The sequence below is a fragment of the Pagrus major genome, chromosome 11 (assembly GCF_040436345.1).
Source record: "Pagrus major chromosome 11, Pma_NU_1.0".
NCBI classification, from domain to species: Eukaryota; Metazoa; Chordata; class Actinopteri; order Spariformes; family Sparidae; genus Pagrus; species Pagrus major.
The window spans coordinates 18488103-18501593 of NC_133225.1; the positions used below are offsets into that span (position 1 = coordinate 18488103).

Here is a 13491-nt window from a genome sequence, read left to right on the forward strand (position 1 = left end):
CATTTGGCTTTCTATGATATGATGAGTTAGAGGCAGAAGGGTTGAGGAGCTGTCGTTTTGCTGCTATTTCTTGTATTTCTGTTTGCATTTCTCTCAGGCTCAAAAAAACATCTTGATCAGATAGTATTAATTTAGATCACTGGCCTGCCTGTGTCTCCTGTCTTAATACTTCCGGTGATGAACAATCGAGGACTCTTATGAGTTAAAAAACAGAATGATGGCAGTCATCCGGAAGGTCATGTTGGAATCAGATTGGCTGAAAAGCCCCACTCGGCAAAAGGATATTTCCTCAGTGATTTTTACCTGATGAAATTTGATCTCTGACCCACTTTTCAAATTTACATATTCATCTTCACTGCAGGTGGGCGCTGTTATTGGCTGAAATTCTCGCTGCACAGTGTGACTCAAAGGCATAAATATCACATTGAGCTGGCTGAGTCGGAGGGATGAATGAGAAGGAAACAACCGTGGAAAACCTCCGCCTGAGATAAAAAGCCAGCGTTTGATTAATTAATGAAGCCACCGTGTTGTAGAACAATTAGTAACGACGTACAGATAAAACAATAATAAAAACCAGTACCTTTTCAAGCGGAGGAATCAAAGGTTTCTGACCTTCCTCTGTAGTGTAGAAAGCTCTTCCCCTCCAGAGAAAGCTGTCTCCTCTCACACCTTATTGAATGAGTGACACTTCAGAGTTTGAGCACCATCATGTTGCAAGATGGGATTTGACAGTTTGCACAAACTTTATCAAACGAGGAAAGTACACAGACAAGCGACTGTCTTGTGCTACATTTTATCTGCTTGTCACTGTTTCAGACGCCTCGACTAGAGCCGTTTGTAGCCACGCCAGATGTTCTGATCATCTTCCTCCATCCATGTTGTAATCACAAAACTGCCACATGTCAATTTGCATGAAATGTGTAAAGACGACGGATCAGTTGATGCCATGGTAGCACCACAGATGTGTGAATTTTTGATGTGGAGAAGGAAGACCCTTGCTTTTTTGAGATATCTGTCCTCTTCTCTCTTTTTTATATGAAGCCACTGGTTATGTAACAGCCATTTCTGTGGAAGTTACAGCAGAATCTTCTGCTCCTAGCATCTCTCTTTAAAGCATTACAATAGCATAGTCTTTGGTACACATTTGGAAGTTTAATTTGGTAGCATTGACACACTAGATCCAACTTCGGTTTCATTTTTTTTTTTTATCCATGCTGTTTGCTTGAAGGGTCTGCATGATCTTGTTCCTTCCTATTTTGATGTAGGGCTCAGGTTTAAACTAATACAGGCATCTCTTCCTCTTCAACATCACTTATTTTCCTTCATGGCGAGGTTTCTCTTGCTTTGCAGAGTAAAGCTGTGCCCTGTGTGCTTCCAAGTTTGCCAGCCATTTATACGCCTCCTTCCTCCTCCAGTACCCTGCAGCTGTGAATTCTGCTCACATATTTACCATGGCCGTGTTTATAAAAAGAAGAGCACCTCACTTTCTCTCCTGCTTACAGTAATTGGCCAACAAAACTGTGATCATTTTTAATTAATTATGAGCATGCATATTAGAACTGCTGTAAGCAATTACAGCCATGCTATTGACAGATTTCTGGGCATAATTGAAATGCAGGGGCACACTGTGAATACTTCCAATTCTTTACGTTGTCTTTTTGTTGCTCTGACTCTGCCTCTCCCTCTAAAGCTGCCGTCATCTGGGCCTGTTTGGGATTCAAGCCCTGCCTTGCTCGATACACCCACAACATGCTCCTCTCACTGCCCTAACAGAATTGTTTGTGGGAGTCATGACCATCTCTAATAAATAAGAGGCAGAACTTGTTCATTTGTGGTCAGGAGACACACCTTCATGACCATCCAACATTGCAATGTCAAGTAGCGACAAGAAAGTAAACAACTATTAGTTGAGTGGGAGGATGTTTGTACTGTGTTAGCATTTTTAAAAAGAATCATTATACTCTACAACATTTGCATAGCTGTGCACAACATTTACATTTGATAAAATTCATGTTTCACATACTGTGTCTGCATGTGCGTGTGTGTATGTGTGTGTGTGTGTCCAGATCTGCCTCAGTGCTCTTGTGGATCAAAGGCACAATGGATGTTCATTCCACACTTCAATGAAATCTATTATTGGGAGTATTTTAACATTAGGCACAGAGTCTCAGTTGAGCATTTGTCGACAGTTTGCAGTATCCATTGAAATACTGTGACTTACAATTCAAAAGAGAAGGCTTCCTAGAATTGGATTCTGATCCAATCCTAAGTAGAGTTAAAGCCAGTACCCTCGAGCTGTTTGGATGTAAATCCATCTCTCTACATCTCTCCAAAGCTCTCGTCTTGATTGCTATTTGGATTCCTTGCTGCATGTGGGGCATGAATAAGTGAGCAGAATCTTGAACTTCTGCAGAATAAACGTTCTGGCTGGTACCACTTCGAAACAGACTGAGACACACAGAGACTTCATCCTTTAGCTTGGTATAGATTTTTTTTGTGACTGGCCAAAATAACATATAATGTTGACAAATGTCTTGAACATCGCAGGCTTACATCAAACTCTCCAACTGTTAAAAGTGGATTTTTTGTTTGTTTATACAGCTAATGGCAACTTAAGGCAGAAACATCAACCATGTAATTACACGGATGCATATGACATCGCCTGGCCCAGCTGGCACAAACATACATCCCCAGTAATCATCAGCTCAGCGCTCTTACAAACAGGTGGAGGAATCCAAAGTTGTATTGAAATATCTATACATATCCATTATGAACATTTGGTTCAGTTTCTAACACTGTTTCAGTACTAACACTGCACTGCTGTGTCCACCTAGTCCCACCTCCTCCAGAAGTAAATCAACTTAGATGTCTTAAAACACAGTACACACGCCTTGTTATATTTATCTTTTAATAAAAGCTAAAATGTAATGCCCTTAATGTTGTGTCAATTTTACCCCCATGGTATCAAACATGGTATCACATATTGATTTTTTTCAAGGTATTGTATCAAAGTGAGAAATCCCAGTATCGTGACAACAGCAAAAATTCTGTCTTCAATGGGACAATAAAGAGCTAAGGAGCGTTCCCAGGGCCACAGTAGTAAACAAACATGGCGTGTGGAGGACCATGTACTGCTCTCTTCTTGTTTCATGCTATAGAATCTACAGGCTGCAACGCTTAGACTGCAGCTTGTGTTTGCATTGTGTTACTATTTTTAGGTGACACACTCTGGAATGCAGCGACGTATGAAATCACTCTTGCGTAGCTTGAAGCGCCTGTGTTCGCGTACTTGCGTGGACCTTGTTTCTGCTCACTTGATACTTCCCTGTGTCATGGTTATGGTGTGGTCTTCACCAGAGCCTAACCAGGATCTCATACGTGAATTTAGTTTAAGATAGATCCGGATTCGTGCACCTTAAACCATTTAGTGTAAAACTCAGACAATGGATTGAATCCCTGCTGCTGTCGAGCCACACACTCCTGCACACTAAGCTGGTTATTTATATGCCTTGCATTGTATTAAAAGAAGGAACACAATGTTCCCTAGCTGTTCTGAATAGAAATCTTAATTAATTAATAAATCTTGGCAGCAGAACCATTCCTGACCGACAAAAAACGGAACAATGAAGCCCACAGATGGCAGTGGGGAACAGTGTCTCTGTGTGTAAGCTGATAAGTCATGCACTGATGAGTCCATTTCTTAATTGCAATGAAAACTCATTTTCAAATCTGGCTGAAGAGGTAGGGTTATTAATTGATCTTTTAATTAAAAAGCCTGCGTTCTATGGGTTCTCTTGGCAAACAATAGTTTGCAGCTAAATAAATCATATTCAGTCTTGAAGCACACCAATTAATCATTAATAGTCACATGAGGATCGCTCAAGGAACGCGACTCAGTGAAGCCCTGTACATTAAGGTGCAATGATTTCTAAACAAACCATGTCCATTAATATTAGATGGAGAGGAGGTCAAACATTTAATTCATCATTAACATGCTTGTATTCATGCACTTTGCACAGATGTACCATTGGAGACGTCATCTTTGTTTTGATGACAAGCTCTTCATAATGCAGATGTACTGTAATGGAAGGCGGTTTGTGATCAACCCACGACTGGCCATTTGTCACCTGGCAGGGCCTTACAGTGCCCATTTTTCTGCCGTGCCTGTGCTATTCCTGGACCCAACCCCTCACCCCCATCTGGTGGAGTCACCGTGACTCCAGGCATGATTTACAACACCTCCACAGCATTCTCTAGACACTAAATTACCTGGATTATTGGGCCTTCATGATTTTTAGTGCACTACTTTGCATTACTCTCCAAATCCTGATGGTGTATTGCACAGTATATGATGATATAGGACATGCCAGCAAGTTGAAATTGGAATTATTGGATTGGACCGGATTTTATGGGTGTGATCTGTCTTAACAGATCTCAGTGCCAGGATCTAAATTGGAAAGACTTGATATTATCGATATGCATATAAAATCAGGGCATTTTGGACCACCTACGAAATTATGGGGGATATTTTTCTCTTTTACAAAATTTTGCAGCGGTTGAGCAATTTGAGTGGTGAGAGAGACAATTACTTGGGCCCAAAATACTTTTGAATTCTGCTCGTCTGATAACCAGACTATAGTCTCTTTTATTTTTATAAGAGATGATCCATCATGATAGATGATCCATCCTACGCCGGCTCATTTGAGGAGAAATCTGGATTTATATTCATAGTTACCCCACTGGGAGGGATGGCCTGTAGTGCTTATACTGTATGTTGATCAGCAAGATGACAAACTATATATATATATATATGTATATATGTATATAAAGAATTCTTTCTTGATTCCTATGTTGTTTTAATTTTGCTTGCCAGGATTTTTAACCGACTTCTAATAGAGAGAGCAGTAATCCAAATTAACCATAAATAGGAAATCCTTTTAGTCTGATGAAGAAAGTGCACTGTTCTTTTTGGCAAATAGCTGATTCACTTGGTAATAAATAAAAGGGAACACATCAAAATGCTCCCTCTTCCAAGAAGAAAACACAACAGCTACATGAAAGCAGCACATTTAGACAGGCTATTTGGCAGTGGTTTTGTGTTCTGTGTGTTGCCATGAAAGACAGTGGCTCTATGTGTGAGGTTTCAAGTATTGACACATCTGCCTGGACCACCATGTCCACTGTCCTAGCATCTCTGTAGCACGACAGCCAGGTCACCCCGGCACATTCAGAGGCTTCAGATAATCAATGGCCCCACACAATGACACCAATGGAGGATTACGAGGATTCACTAAGCCTCTGTCAGTCGGCATACTGCATTGATTTTGTCATACTTGTTATTGGCTTATATTTCTGTGCTGTGGAGCACTCTTACAGTTTTTTTTCTCCTTGTTCCCTTTCTTTAAGTATTGTGGAGCTCTTCTCTTGTGCTCAACGTCAAATGCAAAACACTCCCATGTTACTATATCACAACCTTTAGTCACCCTCTTGTACTTTGCTGCAGGTTGCTGTTGCCTGTCTGCAAAGATGCTGATACAGCCTGTAACTATTTTACAGGCTGTCTTTATGGTTTGGTTAGCATTAATTCTGGTTATGATTAAAATAGATAAAGATCTGAAGCAATCTTTGAAGTTCGTGCAGATTTGTGAAGTTTCTGAAGCAAGGTTGAGTCAGAAAAGTTTTGATATTCTGAGTTAGTGTACACAAAAACTCAAAACATGCACACAAATACACAACCAGTCAAGGTCTACTAATACCTCCCAGCATGGCATCCAACATTTCACACAGTGATATATGAACAGGTAAAACCCTAGCATAACGCATCGCTTGATTCACTGTCTCAAGTCCTTCGGATTATTCAGCTCAGATACGGAAGACAGAAAATAACAGTATAATTGGCATACATATGCAACGACGGAAAATCTACGTACACCAGTCATAGGACTGTGCTCATTAGGATGCAGAAGAAGGTTGGTGGATGGGCATCCATCATCACAGAGCGCAGTGTCACCTCAGTGCGCCTCGCCTACATGATCATACACCACACGTACAAATGCTCACATGTATCTTTTTCACCTTGTGCAGGTTGCATCCCACCTCATCTATCTATGCGGCCTCTCACGGGTTGGCAGAGAGAACGTCTGCATTCTCTTCATTAAATTAAAGCCCAGACAAAGGAAATATTTCTGTCTCACAAACATGCATATATGTGCTGTAATGAAGCATGTTGCTACACAACTTTCTTATTTCGTAGGAATAGATGTGTTCATTTGATTAACTTGTTACTGTTTGCACTTTGGGGAGTCTGGTCCAAGTTAGCACCTCAGGGTTATGTTGTCCAAAGCTGCGTCAGTCCACACTGAGGTCATTTGTTAGGAACATCTCCAAATGCAATTGGAGGTAAAGGTTTGGAGGCGCTTGGCCAAGCCCTCTCACTGGATACAGGCTGCAGCTTTGACTGACAGCTCGCTCTTAAAGGCTCATTGTCAGGGATATAAATAGTCCACATTTCACTCTCAGACATGGCTGGGCAATTTACTGCTAGCTGCAGGACTGACCCTCAGAGTGTGGGCTTCTTCCATGTATCATATACTTTTAATCAGAATCTGTGTGATTGGCACAAAGTAATTTTGCTTGTATGGTATGTCAGATGGCTGTGCATCTGATTGTGTGTTTAGAACAGTTTTATTATTTGTCAGGCTTTGGGGGAGTCAAGCCAAGTTTACACAATACACGATGTCAGATTGAGCCCTGCGCCTTATTATGATTGCTTCTCCTGTTTCCTTGCCACAGTTGATTAATGGAGAAGCAGAAAATCAGTCATCGTAATATCAGTGGCTATGAACCTCTGTCTGGATCCAGTTCTGTGAGGAACCGTGCTACTTCTTCCCAGTCTCTTAAAGCGGGTCATTTTATTTGTTTACCCTCCAGAGTTTATGTATTCAGCATTACTCTGATAATGGCCAATAATTATGAATATAACAAGTGAAACGTTTTTCAGTGCCTGTTTTGTCCAAAGACATACTGTATTCAACAAAATGCCATTGTCGGAAGTCTTTATAACTTCAATTCATTAATTTCAGTTCCCTTATAAGCACAGTAAATATTTGAAGTACAAAAGGACTGGGCTGCTTTAGAAACAGTCCATATGCAAGGCTGCCTTCATGACACTAGCAAAGAGATTTACACCACATTTCAGCACATGAAAGGAGCCTCATTTTGCATTCACAGAACCTGCCTGTGCCACTGAGTCTTTGAACTTCCATTAAGCCATTTATCACCATGCAGTGCAATTCATTTCATTTTCCTAACATTGGGGATGGATGCCCTCTCCCCTCCCCAGCTCCGCCTCTGCAGGCTCTGAGTGTTGAGTTTACACTATGTAATGTGTGCGATGACCAGGATGTCGGAGGTTGTGATTTAGTTCAACAACCCTCCCTCACCAGTGCTCCGTGTTTTATTATCACTTAAGTGATTTACTTTAGTCCTTGAGCTGGTGATAACACAGATGTTTCTTTAGACTGTTGTGTGTGAGGTGCCAACATTTCTCATCTCCTTGTTTTCTCCAGTTGCTCCAAGTATCCACGAGATGAAAAGCCACGGAGTCGTTCCAGGACGCACAGCTCTGCTAAGGTGCGAGGCAGCTGCTGTACCTTCTCCGACATTCGAGTGGTTCAAGGGCGAGAAAAGGTGAGCCCAGTTCGATTGTTTACGCTGTCTCTCATAAAGCGTATTGGCAGCATTACCAAGCTGTCAGCTGCATGCAGCTGTGCTGCGTATTCAGTTGCACAATAACGTCATGGCTCATATATTGTCTCATACTGTTACTCTTACTTACATAGTTGCTTACTGACATTTGTTGTTTTTTTAACCACATACTGAAAACATGTTTGCAAATCATTAATTTAACAGATAGTCGTGTGGCTGCACGCAACTTATCTTAAAGGGGAATTGCCGTTTTTTACAACCTGGACCTTATTTCTAGCATAAAATACGATCATTTACTCACCCAGATAACTTTGGTGTCATTTGGAGTCGTTTGGATGAAATTAGATCCAGTGGAGCGCCGCGTATATCCATATAATGCGAGTGATTGGGGCACCGAAGCGCAGCCTCTATATAACGCATTATCTGCCGTGCAACTAGTTCATTTCACCAATATTTTGTTATGATACGCTAGTGCTATTCCCCTTTAAGTCCGGGGTTGCCTGTTATCAACATCCGGGGTCTGTAGGTTGACCTAGCCGTTTAGCCTAGCCGTAGCTGTTTGTTGTTCTTTGGCCAGCTGTTCCTCTCTGCCTCCGCATCCTCCTTTCAACGAGCTCCTCATCCGTGTACTCTGGCTCAAAACGGTAAGGACGTCCATCATAAACAAAGTCATCGTCCACCACCTCAGAATCAGAAAAATATTCAGCCATGTTGCAAAAAACTAGCAGTAGCAAACTACAGGTAAACAAGCCGGCTGTCGCGGGTGCACGCGGCTTTCAGAGATGACATCATCCAGGTCAGAGGTAAGTAGGTCAACCTACAGACCCCGGATGTTGATAACAGACAACCCCGGACTCAGAGGGGAATAGCACTAGCGTATCATAACAAAATATTGGTGAAATGAACTAGTTTCACGGCAGATAATGCGTTATATAGAGGCTGCGCTTTGGTGCCCCGATCACTCGCATTATATGGATATACGCGGCGCTCCACTGGATCTAATTTCGTCCGAACGACTCCAAATGACACCAAAGTTATCTGGGTGAGTAAATGATCGTATTTTATGCTAGAAATAAGGTCCAGGTTGTAAAAAACGGCAATTCCCCTTTAAAGCTATAGTTGGTAATCCTGTTCAGAAACACTTTTTGTTATACTGGGTGAAATGGTCCTTCCATCCTGAGAGTAGTCAATACATAATGTGTTCAGAAAAAGGAACGAAAAAAATCAGACCTCTGTGGCAGCTGCAGGCCTGTAAAAACTCTGACCAATCCCTGCCTCTCGGGCCGAGTGGAAAGAACCAATCAGATGCCTTCATGTCTCGTCCTGCCCAGCCCCCCTCTGTCCCTCCCTCCTCCCTGCGTGCACTCATCACGTGTCACCGTTGCCGGAAATATTCAGCACACTCCATACCGAGTTAGCAGGAGAGAACAATGGCAGAGAAAATGCAGCCAAAAGTAGCACTTCCAGCGTTACGGAGCACTGACGGGAGGGGGAGGAGGGGGTGGAGCTTAGAGGAGGTGCCACTTTCAAATCTTGCTAGCTCTCCAACATTACCAACTATAGCTTTAACTGCTTTACAAACATACAGTCTTACCTGTATTGTGTGCCTTTGTTTCTTGATAACTGTGTACTGTTTATTAGCAAAATAAAACCATAACATCTCCAGCAACTACATCCAGTAGATAATTAGCGGTTACCCCACCAACATGAAATTGAATGGATGCAGTTGGATGTATAGGTGAAATGAAGTGCTTGAGATAACCCTAACCCCCGAGAAAAAAAGTTGAAGCGCTATGACTTTTTTGTGCGGCACTTATTCCAGACCAATATATTAGATGGGGCGAGACTCATCACTCATTAAACTGGTAACCATATAAAATAGATGAGAAGCTTGTTCTGGCTGTATCCTGAGCTAGGGGTGCTACATAATCCATTCATAAATCCATTCATGGATTTTGAAATACAGTCATTACTGTGATAACTGTTAAAGCATATTAAAAATAATGTGCTGTACCGTTGGTGTGATAACATGCATTTAGAGGGCTAAACATGTACACATATAACTGGAGTTACATTCAGTGTTAATATTGTTAATGAAAACCTTGAAGAAAAATGTTTCTCATCTACCTTTTTTCATGATGAAGAGGAGACAATGACAAGCTAAAAAAAGATCTTTGATAATAAAAACTATGACGAAATTTTTTTTTTTTCATTTATGAGATAAGACACGACTACAATAATTGTGGTGGACTATCTGACATTACAGAAATAATTTCCCTCCCCCACACACAATTGTTGTCAAAATATAAAAAGATAACATTGTGACTTTTTGTTGACTAAAATTTGACCAAAACATTTTGAGTTTTCTTCAACTAAGAAACTGTGAAGGATAAAAATGAAAGACTGAAGACTAAGACATAATCTAAAATAGCTTTCAAAACTAACACTAGTTACATCAAGTAATTACTGTTTTCCTCGCTCACGTCGACTTCATTAACACAGATGTGTGGAAGGTACAAACAAAGCACCCCAATTTCTCTGTAGTTGTCTTCGAGAACCAATGCAAACATCAACTCCCACCACCTGAGGAAGTTAAGTCCCAGTGGATTAACTATAGTTTTGATGGAAATGGCCCCACGACTGGATGACCCTTTGTTGTTTGCGCCAACTATTTTACTTCGGACTAATAAGTGTCAAGAAGTTGAAACATTTTACTGCAGAATCTAAATAGTCCTGATGCTAACGATCCACCAAACCTGTGCTGGAGGCTTGAAAAAATGCTAATTATTGTTTATAATTTATGTTTGTACTGAGGTTTGCTGGATAGTGTAATATATAGTCTGTTTAAGGTTTGACTCTTTACTAAAGTCTTCCATGCTTATACTAGACAATTACTAGGTGTTACTTGTTTGTGGACAAGTAAGCTTCAATGTGTGATAGGAAGGGTGTGGTTTTTGTTTGCTTGCTTTTTCCCAGAGAGAATATAAGTCATTTGTTCTCCTATTCGTCCAGCATGTGGAAAGATCCCACATAAACGCTCCAGCAAGAGTCACTTGTGCCTCTCCGTCCTCACCTTGCATCCTAATAAAATGTTTGCTGGCAACTGGCTTAAATCATCAGCAGCACATACATCAATCAGTCTAGATTCAAGTGTCAGTTCTTGAATTTAAAAACCAAATTACCCCCATTACCCACTCCTGGTGAGCACAATTTCAATCATCAGCTCACACTGTGCTAATTGTAATTATGGGGTGGATTCAATTTATTCAAATTGCTAAGGAGGCAAGTTGGCATGATTCTAGTCTTTACTTAATTCAAGGACTTGTTCTTTCTCTGACTTCTTACATGGCTAAATGGTGATTTCTCCATTTACTCTTCATTATGAAAAGGACATTACAGACTTACAAACAGAACATGTGTAGCATCTGTATGACATTAACACTGGTTGTGACTACTCCATTGGCCATTAACGGTATTTGGGGAAATGAAGGCCACTTCTTATTTTGGCTCAGTGTTGATGCAGCCATACCATCAGTGTAGTGCCGCTGCCAGTTTGTCTCTATCAGAAGTAGTGTGACAGTTTTGACAAGCAAATCATTCTCTTGATGTGTCACTGCTTTTATTCTTGAATGGAAGTGTGTGAGTGTTTATGTGTGTCCATGCAGGGATGGAGGGGGTTCTTTCGCTCAGACAGAGGGGAGCATTGACTAGTTTGATGTTGAACTAGTGAAGAGGCGAGGCACCCGCTGAGATTATCAGTGAATGTTCAGCTAACATTTGAGAATGTCTCCGTGGGAGATGGAACAACAGATTTGCAGATATTTGCTGGACATAAGGTCACACATAGTGTTTCAACTCAGAGTGCCTCTCAGAGCAACTTGAGCCAAGCTACTAGAGAGCATGGGGGGGCGCAGCAAGGCCAAAAAAGAAACATGTTTCCTCTCTGGAGGTTCATATGGTTTATAATGCCAAATACGAAGCCACACTGATGAAAACAAACTCAGCTGTAATATCTACGATAATCTTACCATCAGGATGCACAGCATATGCCGTAACAGAGGGAATTTTAATCTCTACAGGCTGTTAAAGATCATCACGACCACCAAAGTAAACAATTACACATTTGTCAATTTCACTGCACAGATGCCAGGCACAACTGGAATAGGATTTATTGTAATCCCCCTGCACCTGCAACAAAACGATGAACAACATGTCAAGTGGCACCCAGCTGGTTCACCTCTGGGTCATTTCTCTCCCCTCTCAGTCCTTCAAAGTGTCTCTCCAAGGCAGCCACGACAGACCAAGGGATAAATAGATCTGTTCAAGAGGGTGATGAAGTACTGTGCAATCTGAAGATCCACTAAAGTATGACAAACATTTGTACCATCCTTGACTCATGCTACTCCAACCCCCGACTCTTTGTGTGTGTGTTTGGTTGAGAAATAAAAGCTTAATTTGTTGTGATTGTGTTCTGATTTCAGGATTATCAAGGGTCAAGGCGTCGACATCAAGAGCCTCAGCTCCAGATCAGTCCTCACAGTGACCAACATGACAGAGGATCGTTACGGGAACTACACATGTGTCGCCTCCAACAAGCTAGGGACGGCTAATGCCAGTGTGCCTCTCATTCGTAAGTTGTCATTCTACCTGCTTGTGGCTAACTGGAGTGGTGAAGAGTCAGAGGGCTGAGTGTTGTGGATGTCATTGGGGGTTTGTGCCCTCAGAAGTGTTTTTCTTGGAGAACAAAAGCTAAAGTTAAGCCCGGTGCTGCAACTGGGTGCCCACATATTGCCAGTAGAGGTGGTTTCTTATTTCCTAGTCATCAGTTTTGTGAATGTCGATTGTCTATTATGGTTGCAAAGTCTGTGTGTGTGTGGGTGTGTGAAGTCTACATATGCATGCGCACTGGACAAAAAACACCACCTGAAAAAGAAATTTAGCTTGGAGGTGGTAACAGCATCACAATTACAAAGGCAGCTACACAGGTCAGTCGTGCTAAGTTGAATGCCAAGTAGCGCTGTGACTCAGATTTTTAAAGAGGTCTGAGAGTCAGCCTTTTTCATGGTGTTCAAAGCGCCATGAGGCATCTAACAGAGATCCAAACAGGCCGAATAATCAGAGGCCAAACTGCTGGTGCGTCAGTGAGAGACAGCAGAATTATTTGATATGGTTCGTGAAGCATTCAGCATAAATTAAGGTACTGAACAACACATTTGAATATTTGCTAAAAACAACAAAACTAAGACAGAAAATGTTTCCATACAACAGGCAGAGGCAGAGTAACCCAGGTTCAATCACTGGGTAGCAGGACCTCCTGTTCCAACAAACACAAGTGTCCTTGCAAAGCCAGTGAGGGATCATTCCCTTGTCTCTGCGCTAGCAACTTCATGTTGTTCAGGGTGTTTGCACAGAAGGGGTGCGATCTTGGAGGCATATGGGGCTCTTCCATTGGCACTTCTGGCCACGCCAAGTGAAAGCATGGCGTACTGATTTGGGTTTCCATCACCAGTTTAAGCATGCTTAGTTAGGCCAAAGCACGCGGGCCCCTCCTCAAAGTGCGCCACGGTGACTTCTCGTGACCGTGGTCAAGCCCCTCAAACAAGTGCGTGCTGCAAGACTCAACTCATTTTTGTGCAGGAGACCAGAGAGAAAAACGTTTTTAGGAGTCTTTGTGTGTTCAGCTCTCAGTGATTTTGTTGCTTTTATCTGATTCTTTTTAGTTTCTCGCCTGCGTCCCTGCTTGTACTCTCTGATATCTGCTGTACTTAACTGTTTCATGGTGTT

At 41.8% G+C, this 13491-nt stretch overlaps 1 protein-coding gene across 1 annotated transcript in view; it reads left to right on the forward strand.

Annotated features, from left to right (window-relative positions):
- The window catches only part of negr1 (neuronal growth regulator 1), a 147693-nt gene that overhangs the window by 95629 nt on the left and 38573 nt on the right, over positions 1 to 13491 (forward strand). Inside the window, exons 5-6 of the mRNA XM_073476796.1 lie at positions 7569 to 7689; positions 12189 to 12337. Coding sequence (XP_073332897.1) covers positions 7569 to 7689; positions 12189 to 12337 — 270 coding nt within the window. The remainder of the gene's footprint in view (positions 1 to 7568; positions 7690 to 12188; positions 12338 to 13491) is intronic.